At 34.8% G+C, this 11,781-nt stretch overlaps 1 protein-coding gene across 1 annotated transcript; it reads left to right on the forward strand.

The window, feature by feature from the left end:
- The first annotated feature begins 4,202 nt into the window (after positions 1 to 4,202).
- On the forward strand, positions 4,203 to 9,377 carry DEFB112 (defensin, beta 112). The gene is made up of 2 exons (XM_011960433.1): positions 4,203 to 4,310; positions 9,151 to 9,377. The coding sequence occupies exons 1-2, from the start codon at positions 4,238 to 4,240 to the stop codon at positions 9,375 to 9,377; spliced, it is 300 nt and encodes a 99-aa protein (XP_011815823.1). The 5' UTR covers positions 4,203 to 4,237.
- The last annotated feature ends 2,404 nt before the right edge of the window (positions 9,378 to 11,781 follow it).

The raw sequence follows: 11,781 nt of genomic DNA on the forward strand, positions 1-11,781 counted from the left end.
GTGATCCGCCCGTCTCGGCCTCCCAAAGTGCTGGGATTACAGGCTTGAGCCACCGCGCCCGGCCTAGATGTATCTTTTCAAGCAGAGTTATCTTACTGATATTTAGGTGGCAAATGACAAGGAAGCAAAATGGCTATGTAGTTAATGAAGAAGACATTTGAATATGAGCATAAGCATAAATGCACTCAACCTCTCTATATATTTTCCTCCAAAATATTTTGGAAAATTGAAAGTTTTTTTCTTAGGCAGTGAAAAATAACAATTTCTTAGGAAAGAAACAACTTAACTGGGGACGTTTTGTTCATGCCGGGGCACCCTCAGTGGTCCAACGGGAGTTACTCTTCTTATTCCTTGACCAGCAGAGGGTAAGTACATGTTGTATGTCTTTATTATCCAGGATGATGAGGTTTTTGATAAACCTAAATACTGTAGAACCTAAGTCACTCACTAATTGTGTAACCAAATGTAGAATTAGAGAATAAAAGGACAATAAAGAAGGATAAAATATTTTCTTCAGCATACTAGTGTTAGCTTTAATTTCCTCAGGACAAGGTTTCTTATTAGATCCACAAAATTTCTGGTCCAGAAACCTTATAATATGCAAGCTTCAAATGAATTGAGATTTATTTGTGGTTCAGTTAAAAAAATACTATACTCAGAAAACACATGAGAACTATTTGTCATGAAACATTCATAGCATTTATTTTATTCATTTGGCATATATTTATTTGCATGTCTTTTCAAAAATAAGTTGAGTTTCTTAAGGCAGTGAAAATGTTTTATTTATCTGTTTTCTAGACATCTACAGTGACTAGGAGGTGGCCATGAGATCAGTGGATCCAAGTATTCCTGCATAATTCTATTGTTTATGACTTAAAATTCTTAATATATTCAAAAAAAGCAATTTAAATTGTATGTATTCTCACATCCAAGTACCAAATGTTGAAAGGCATACTCTATTTCTGTTTTGTGGTATAGATCCTGTAAAATGTGTTTAATATGTGGGACATTTATAATACAGGATTTATCTTTACCTGTTCAAAAAAAGAAGCAGTTTCCACGTTCTCCATGGGATTAGACCTGGGTCACAAAGTCCCCTAAGTGAATCACCTGTAATGCTGTCATGTTGCTGTTTGAATTTTCCACCCTTTGGATTTAACAAATAAGATATTCAAAATAAAATTTCTAAATGACTTTAGTCCTTGCAGCAATATTGCACCCTTGTCATGTCTTTGGAAAGAGCTAAAATTAAAAATCAATGAGACATTTATCTTCTTTGCTCCTCTTTCTTTGTGCTTATTCACAGAAGTTCTGATAACAGAGAAAGCATAATAATATATAAATTATTTTTAATGAAATTTGGGTTTTGGTTTCAGTGTCCAATTAGAACTTTGTCTCATCTACAACAATCAAGTGCCCTATCCTCGTCACAGTTGTACCACAGCAACTAGAAAAGTAACAGGCACATGGTAGGTGTTTGAGTAATATCTGTTCAATTAATCTTACATAGGGATGGGTTTAAATAATCTTATACTATGTCAAATGATAGTTAAATCCTCTATTCATCGAACCCCAGTAAGTTCTTAGCTTTTAGTATAAATTCTTATCTTTTTATTTTATTTTTTTCAAGACAGTGTTTCACTTTGTCACCCAGGCTGGAGTACAGTAGCATGATCATCTCTCACTGCAGCCTCCACCTCCCAGGGCTCAGGTGATTTTCCCACCGCAGCGTCCCAGTGTAACTGAGACTACAGGCGTGTGTCACCACTCCTGGCTAATTTTTGTATTTCTGTAGAGATGGGGTTTCACCGTGTTGCCCAGGCTGGTCTTGAACTCTGGGGCTCGAGAGTTCTGTCTGTCTCAGTCCCCAAAAGCACTGAGACTATAGGCATGAGCCACTGCACCTAATCAAGTCCTTCACTTTTAATTCATATTTTATCAGTGAAGAATTTGGTTGTAGAAGGGAAAAATTACTGATCATGTGTCTTTATTACTTTGCCCAGGAAGCTTTGCGACAATTCTGATTGTACATGTTTCAGTTGCAACACCTTTGCAAATAACATTCTCATAAATGTAAAATAAGGATGACTAGTATTAACTGGGGCTTCTTTACACCCAGATTCTTAGTGCTCTCTGAGTGTAGTAAGAGAGAATCACTGGATCATTATTCCTTATTGGGTCTGGGGAACAATATCAGCTCTTTATCATATATCTGCTATAGCAGACTTTGGAAAACTTACAAATTAACTCAGAAATACCTTCTCACTGTGTAGAAAATAACAACAAACAAACAGAGAATTTTATAACATTGAATGTTTTTGCACTGACATTCACAAATCCTACTTGAGGGGACAGACCTTTCTTTGTGGTATAGCTAAGCTCGACAGGATAATATCCATAAACATCAGAATACTGTCATGATTTATGTTCATACATAATTTAAATAAAGAAAGTGTGGATTATAAAATTACCTGAGAAATCTGGATCTCAACATTTTTATATATAAAGTTAAATATTCTGTATAATAATTTCAGCCTAAAGTTATATGGTTTGGATTTCTTGTTACATTGAGATTCATTGTTAATACTGGGACCATTAAAATAGTGAATGGAATTATATAAAACTAGTACTTCTGGGGTGTCAAATGAATTGCTGCAGGACTATTTCTGATCTTGGTCACCTAGCAATTTATACCCATATTCTCGTAACTGTTAAAGTTTCTTAAAGAAACTGACTGCAAGAGAAATCAGCAGATGTAACTTTTGTGTGACAAAGCAGGTTTTTCTAGTCACTATCTCTTTGAATATGGCACTATTCACCAAGCATGGAAATGTTCTTGCTCTTAATAAGCTTCAGTAGTCAAAACTATGCAGAAGAATTCTTTAAATGTAAGGGTTTTTTTTCCCTTGTTTCAACAACAGCTGAGTCAGACAAATGATCTGTACACTGTTTTATAGCAAGAAATCATTTACAATGAAGATCTTTCTCTTTTTCTGTATTTTGCTTTTTTTTGCTGTCCTTATTCCACCAGGTAATATGAATATTATTGCTAGAGGGATCAAGGGGCCAGCATTAAAGTGGGGGAACTGGGATATTTAAAGTAGAATTTACAGTATAAAATCATTTTATTAATACCATCACCATGTTACATTACATTTATTCACAGTTCTCAGGTAAAAATATTTGAATAATTTTTCAAACACAACATCCTAGAAAAGGCTGTAATTCACCTTAATGACATAAAAATATACATTCATATATATGCATATATGTAAATGATTAGAAGAAAGTAATGCTACATTGATTTCATAGATTCATGAAATGTGCATTTATTCAACACTCAAATTTAATTGAATGAATTTGATCTATTAATAGATTAGAAAACACTGGGAAAGTTATGAATTATGCTGGGAAATCATTGATCCCCACATTGATATTATTTATAGCAGAGGTTAATCAGATAAAATGCCTTCCTAAAAGTTTCAAATTGTATTATATTAACAATTGAGAAAAGCTGCACTTGTCTACTGCTCACTTCCAGTTGAATTCTCCTTTTTCTTTATCTTGCTGCTTTCTCTGATTACCAAGCTATCTGTCAGTATTGAGATCAGAGAAGGTAACCTTAAAATAAATCTGCAGTAATTCATTCGTTTACTACTACTCTGCCCTAACATTTAAACATAAATAGCTTTTTAGCTGATAATTTCTCACCAAAAGGGAGCAAGCAGATGAACTTCAATTAATAATGTAAACCAACAAGATAGTTTATTTATTTCAGAGAATAATTTTTCTTCTTTATAAAAGTTAGTTAAAGCATGCTTACTAGAATTCCCTCTATATTTAGAACTTTTCTGAGATACAAAGAATTATACAGATTTCAATAAACACTGATAGGTTTTCTTCTAAATAATGATTTTAATAGCTAGCATTTGTTCTGCATTTTGCCTGTATTGATTTATTTTTCCTAACAATAGCCATGCAAGGTGAACTTATTAATAGTCAAGTCATTTATTCATTTAACTGGATTTTTAGACGTGTACTTTATGTTTATCATTTTGTGAAACCTTTTAAAATCTATAGGACCATTAAATAGAGGCAAATACATTTGTGTCTTTATTTCTGAAAATATTTTTTCTACTTTTAAAGTAATATTTTTTACTTTACAGTGAGCTCTTACCAACCTGTTAGCACTCCTGTGAAATTATTGACAACCATATGTAGACTGAAGCTTGAAAAAATGTACTCAAAGACAAATACGTCTTCCACAATATTTGAAAAAGCAGGACATGGGACAGAGAAAAGCAGCACAGGTAAAATAAAATAAGTAGAATTGTGTCTTGCACATTTTAATCAATACTTTTCTACTGAAATGAAGTAAATATTCTGAGTATATTCTCTACCCCAGTCCCTGTTTACCTATATGTTCTTGTCTTTCACCTCATAGCTTTATGAAGGCTGAATTTCATGTTTAAAACAAGAAAGAAATCTTGTTTTAAGGTTGTAGAGGCTGAATTTTTTTTGGATGAAGTGCTGGTTAGGCAAATGCCCTTATCATTTCCATGAAGAAAGTTTCTCGAATCAGTTTTCAGCAACATTGTTAGTTTTTTAAATGTTTTAATGCAATTGTACTTAGGAGTTACACCGTTGTCTCAGTTTCCCTCCTACCTAAGAGCTGGCAATTTTTTCTTTTCTTTTCTTTTTTGTTTTTTTTTTTTTAGGAGCTCACTCTGTTGCCCAGGCTGGAGTGCAATGGCACGATCTCGGCTCACTGCAACCTCTGTCTCCCAGGTTCAAGCAATCCTCCTGCCTCAGCCTCCAGAGTAGCTGGGATTACAGACTCCCACCACCATGCCCGGCTAATTTTTTGCATTTTTAGTAGAGACAGAGTTTCACCACGTTGGCAAGGCTGGTTGCAAACTCCTGACCTCAGGTGATCTACCTGCCTCAGCCTTCCAAAATGCTGGGATTACAGGCGTGAGCCACTGCGCCTGGCCAAGGCAAAACTATTTTTTATCAATCACTGCTGTTCAAAATACTGACATTTTTGGATATAAAAAGTATATTGTTATATGAAAAGAATGATGAAGGTGTTCTGTTTATCTTAAAGCACGGTTTAATTAAGACAACTCAAAAAGGCAATTGAGCCAACAAAAGTCTAGACAAGGGACTGGGAACTTAGCTTTAAAATAATTCTTTTTGACTAAATTTCACTGGATATCAGCATGATGTTGGAATGGGACTTTTCAGTGCTCTGTCCTTTATGGAATCATTAATTTGAACAATTATCCATGCACGAAAATGCCTTCACAAGAGCTAAGGAAACCAGGTGAGAGATCACAGCACTTGGGTAGATTACAGAAATAAGAAAAGATACATTAAAGAGGGTAGGAAGGACAGTGCCACACTGCTCATGCCACCTCTCTCCCAAGCCTAGATAGTACAGCCTGGAGACAGATACCCTCCCTGTGGAGGCCAGAGAGGGAAATGACCATAGAACTTAGCCTTGGACCCCAACACTGGATGGCCTTTCTAAGTAGAACCCAGCACCCAACAGGCCCCCATGGCCTCAGACTTCAGACCAGTACCTGGAGGACGAGCTTCCAAGTCTGCTCTGGCACAAGGCCAGATCTGAAAGCCTCTAGCTCTAGGTCAGCCCATCAAGTCTTGGCTCACTGCCCCTCCAGGCCTGCCCAGTAGCCCTAGTGCTAGTTCAACACCCACAGATTCAGGCTAGGCCCAATAATCACACTCATTTTCCAGAGTTTCTCTAGAGCTAGGCTGGCCCCAGTGTTCTTGGGCTCTGGATTTCCCCTCCAGCACCAAACTGAACCCCAGGCTTCAGGCTTGTCCAAGAACAAGGTGAGCTCCACAGCCATAGTCATCAGGTAAGGACCTGTGGACTCAGCCCCGAGGCCGGCCTCTGTGGATACAGGCTCCAGGTTCACTCAGTACCTGACCAGCTCATGTAACCGCAGGCTCACCTTTATTCCAAACCTATGTTTTAGGACCCACAACCTTTAAAGGTTCTTCCCTCTTGTCCATTACACCACTTGACCAATCACTTCAATGACAAAATTTCCCTCAATTCTTGTATATCAGTTTAGTAGAGTCGTAGAGTAGAATACAAAAGTTGCTACATATATAACTAGCGAAGGGCTTAAATCTAGAATATATTTTAAAATTCTAATAAATAAATAAGAAAGTGAGAGGTAATTCAGTAGAAATAGAAGAAAAGACCCAAGCCACTTGAAAGAGTGAATAAACAACCTCCTTAAAGTGCTTATCCTCACTTGCAATCAAGAAAATGCTAATTTAAACCATGATAAACTACCACCATACATTCAATGAAATATTTAAAATTTCAAATCTACCCAACAGAAGATTATTAAATATGCTTCAAGAAATAGTACAAAAATGTTAAGAGCAGCCATATTCTCCCTGTATCAAATAACCTATATGATCATCTAAAGTTTATTAGATAAAGAAAGTGAATGCTATATATTAATGAAAATCAGTGCTGCAAAACTACAGCCAACCACAAAGCTGAATCATATGAATATAAATTTAAAAATCCAGACACAGTATGATTCTCTGTCTCTCTAAGATACACACACACACACACACACACACACACACACACACACAGTGCTCCTCAATTTATGATGGGATTATGTCTTGTTAAAGACAGTTTGAGTTGAAAATATCATCAGTTGAGGATTCGATACACCCTAACTGGCAGAACATCATAGCTTAGCTTACCCTGGCTTAAACATGCTCAGAATACTTACATTAGCCTACAACTGGGCAAAATCATTTAACATAAAGAGAGTTTTATAATAAATTATTGAATATCTCATGGAATGTATTTGATATTGTACTGAAAGTGAAAAACAGCATTGTTGTATGTGTACTTATACTTTGATCTCCACTGAATGTATATCTTTTTTGCCCCATTCTGAGGATGAAAAATTGAGTCAAATTATTGTAATTCTGGGACTATCAGTATAAACAGTCATGTGCTGCAAAACAGCGTTTCAGTCAATGTCAGACTGCATATAGGACAGCGGTCCCATACTTATAATACCATACTTTTACTGTAGCTTTTCTATGTTTAGATTCATAAATACTTACCATTATGTCACAGTTGCCTAAAGTATTCAGTCCAGTAACATGTGCCAGTTTGTATTCCAGGAGCAATAGGCTATATCTTATATCCTAGGTATGTGATAGGCTGTACCATCTAGGTTTGTGTAAGTACAGTTTATGGTGTTTGCTCAAGGACAGAATCACCTAATGGCACATTTCTCAAAACCTATCCCTGTCCCTACGTGACACCTGATTATATACATATATGTACACATTTGTTTGTGTGTTTGTGTGTGTACATATATATTTATTTGTGTGTATATCTAGATTTATACATATTTTATGTGTATACATGTTCAAAAGCAGGCCTAAGGAATGCATACTTGAGGAATACAAATATTAATATAAGGCTAAGTAAGAAAGTTAGTGTTAATTCAGGACAGTGATTATTCTTAGGGGAGATGGAGGGGGTTATGATGTGGTGAGAGGGTGTGGAGCTTCCAGTAATATCTTGTTTCTTGATGTAGGTAGTAACCTCATGGCTATTTCATCTACAGTGCTACATTAAGCTCTGCATTTATATTTTGTGTTCCTTCTCTCAGAAGGAAATATCCCTTGTGATATGTTTCTCTGTGAACAGAACTATGCTGGGGTTATCTGATTATGAAATGTACCTTTCATATCTCAAGGTAAATATGGGCTTGAAATATTGTTACTACTTTTATTCATATTACTATTTCTATTTACAAATAAAATACAATTATTAGCAAAGATAACTTCATAAAGTGCTGGTTCCTAGGTGACTGAGTACACATCACTGCAAATCCAGAGTATGGTAAAAGGAATATCCTCTGATAGTGTAGTCTCAAAATCCTCAGTTATTTTAAATTATTGCTGCAAAATTTGTGGGTAATATTACTACTTTGTATAAAATGATATATATGTATTTTATTTAAAAAGATGGACACGAAATTGGTTAATTATAGAATAAAAAGGTTTTTGAGATGAAAGCATACCTATAGACATCAGTGATAAGGACTTGCTCATTTTCATCCACCTTCTGAAATATGTCCAGCACTGCATGCTTGTATTAGTCCAGTAATGGTAAATACGTACTTTCTAAGACAGTCTCTTCCAGAATTTTTATTAAACTTTTTAATTAATTTAAAAAATTATTATATTGATTCAAAACCTGGCTCTCCAGTGATATGCACCATTTATTTTTAGTTTTATCCTGTGGAGATACAGAGAATAAATGAATACCTGCAATGACAGATCAGAACTTCTGTTAGTGACAGAGAGACCTTCTATCTAGATACATACATCATTCCTTATAATTGTGGAAGTTACAAAGTCGAAGAAATTGTGGTGTAAAGTGAGATTAGAGACATTTTTTAAAATTTTCTATAGCACTGGAAACTTCAGGATGAAAGAGAAAAATGGCAAAGTGAAAAGAAAATTATGAGCCTTGCTGAAATGTTCACTATGTCCTCAGCTTGTGGTTATTTACTATTTCCTTATTCTAATCACCCCAAAGTGTCTATTTTTTAAGCAAAACTTCTCTTGTGCTTGGCTCTAGGGTGCAGATCCAAGAGGAGATGAGATATTTCAGGAAAATAAAATTGTATCTTTCAATATTTTAGAACTGCTCAAGTCAGGTTAAAAAGAACGATGGAATCTTAAAAAGGAAGAGGACATTTACCACAGAACAGTACTAAGAATGAATGATAAATGAGAGGATGGAGATCGTCCCACTCATATCCAATGATTCTAGTCAACGAGCAAGACAGACGGAGGAAGATTAATAAATTGCAAGCCCTTCAGAAATCCCTTACTGAGTCACTATGAAATTATTTAAAATGCATAGGAATGGAACCTCTAGTTTAGGAACTGTATACTTGTTGATTTCCTTAATCTGCTCTGATATGGACCAAAAAAAAATTAAAGCAAATATCCATTTCCTTTATTTCTTCTCTGTTGTCTGTGATTACTTCTGTGTCTTCTTTTAAATCTTGGGAGTTCCCACCTAGCTTACTAATTCCAGCTGTTCTTGCCTTCTTTCAGCCAGAAATGAAGGGCACCATATCATCTTTTATAGGTGGAAGGCATGTATAGCGATTGGCGGTCGATGTAAAAATCAATGTGACGATAGTGAATTTAGGATTTCATACTGTGAAAGACCTACAACTCATTGCTGCGTGAGAGAATGTGACCCTATGGACCCAAATAATTGGATCCCAAAGGACTCAGTAGGGACTCAAGAATGGTACGCTAAAGACTCAAGTCATTGAAGAAATCCATGCACAAGAAGATGATACATCTTAACGAAGTCTTCTCATTATTTCATCACTCCATTAATGACCTATAATTTCTGTGCATGCATACCTATAATGAATAAACAATTAAATAAAATATATTTCAGCCTGAAATACTTATAAACATTGTGCTTGCTTGGGAGAAAGAATCAGAATACAAAGCAGGGATTTGAACTCAGGAATAGAAGCAGCATGGAGAAGAAAATCCATGATGGGACCACTACATTTAGTGAGATTCTGGGGCCAATTCCTTATTTAGTGTGAAAAGCATATTATGAGTCATTAGTGAAGTACTATCAAGAATTCTTTGAGGAGACTCAGGAGTGGGGACAGAGTTGATAAGACATGTGATCCCTGAACTAGTAAAAATTGTTGCAAGAAATTTGAAGGATTATGAAATCCTCATAACTTTCTCATATTGCTTATACTTCTGGGTTATACTTGTTCTCTCTTTTTTGAAAGAATTATGAAAATAAAAATAACTGATTTTTTTTTCAAGAATAAGCTCAAAAGGTAGAATAGAGGGAGACTAGGTTGAGGAGGAAAAAGAAGTATGGTAAATCCCTATAGCTTGTGGCAATAATAATAATGTGAATTTATTTTTTTTCACCTTATTGTGAAATAACTTTTTTTCACATTATTGTGAAATAATGTGAAATAACTTTTTTGCTTTGTTTTGCTTTGTTTCATGTTTTTAATGTTTCCACACATTGTTAGATAATTCTTATCATGCTACTTATTGGTGTCTTAGTAAATTTTAAGTCATTTAAAAATAATGTAGCAGAATTATATATGTGTGTAAGCATGCACACACAGTTGGTCTTATTACCTCACCTAGATTAAAAATTTTCCGCTTATTCAAACATTTTGAAACATCAACTCTAAAAATAGGTGATGGTTTTGCAGGGCTTGGTATGTGCTAAGTATTAGTTAAAGAATGTTCTCTAGTCTGTGTCCTTGGCTGGCAGGCTTGGTTATTATGTGACTTACAATCTGTGGACTAAGGCCTCATGAAGAAAAGGGAGCTACTCACTTAAATTTATATGGTAACAAGGTATTTAAGTTGAGGCTACTTGTACCTGATAGGTTTCTTATGCTGCTGCGACACATACACATGTCAGCTTTGGGTTAATCTTATAGCCAAAGCATATCCTATACACAGTACCTGGGCTCATAGGAAAATGCATCTGGGTGTCCAAATTATACATGATGTTCCTGATATGTATAATAGTATGCTGTCTGATCAGTGTCAGTTTGGAGATAAATAACCCTATTTGCATCTTGTGATTTTGGTTTATGATTCAAACTCTGAACCCCACTTCAGGAGTCTCACAGTACACCGTACTACAATTTAATGTATCTGTGGTAGGATAGATGAAAATTATGAATAAAGCTGCTAAATTTTATTCATGTGTGCATTCACTATTAATGGTTATATACCTAGAAGTAGAGAAGTTTCAGCATAAACTATTTACATTATTATCTTTTAGAGGTATTGACAGCAAAAAAATGATTATACCAATTTAAGTTCCCATAAGCAGTGTACCACAGTTCCAGCTGGTCCACCTTTTTTCCAATTTTAACCCTTCTGCAGTGTGTGTAAATGCATATCACCTTGGTCTTTTGGTCTTAATTTCCTTTTTCCTCTCCATTAATGATGTTGGTAACCTCTCCATAATTGATGTTGATACTGGCCATTAGATATGCTCTTTTGTGAATTTGTATTTGAGTCTTGGAGACTTTTTGTTTGTTTTTTTTTAGTGATTGTATCTCTTTCCTAGTGATTTGTAGGAGTTATAAAACATTAACTCATGATAAAAAAAAAAAAAACAGTAAAATAAGGACCGAGGAATCACTTTAAACTGATAATGTTTACCTATACCAAAAGCCACATCAAACACCATATTTTACAGTGGATTATTGAACACTTTCGCCAAAGTTCAGAAATAAACCAAGAATGTTGTTAATGTATCAATACTTCCGTACAACATTATACTAGAGGACTGCACCAGTGCTTTAAGTTAAGAATAGGACAAATAGTATAATCAGTGGAAAGGAGGAAACAAAGCTGTCATTATTCATATGTAACACGATTACATACCTAAATTTTTTTAATATCCAGAAACTAATAGAATTAATATAACAATTCAGCAAACTCACTAAATAAAGTCAATACAAAAAGTAAATTATATTTCTAGGTACTAGAATCAATTTGAAAACAAAATTTTAAAACATGACACATTTTAGATTATTAGATTCTAAAAAAAAATCCAACAAAAATGACATCTCAAGCTACAAAATATTGTGACTATAAATTACAGACATAAATAATAAAAGAGATATTATCAAAAACAGCCCACATTCAAATTGTCCTAGTTTT

Source organism: Colobus angolensis, unplaced genomic scaffold (genome assembly GCF_000951035.1).
Source record: "Colobus angolensis palliatus isolate OR3802 unplaced genomic scaffold, Cang.pa_1.0 Scaffold51, whole genome shotgun sequence".
NCBI classification, from domain to species: domain Eukaryota; kingdom Metazoa; phylum Chordata; class Mammalia; order Primates; family Cercopithecidae; genus Colobus; species Colobus angolensis.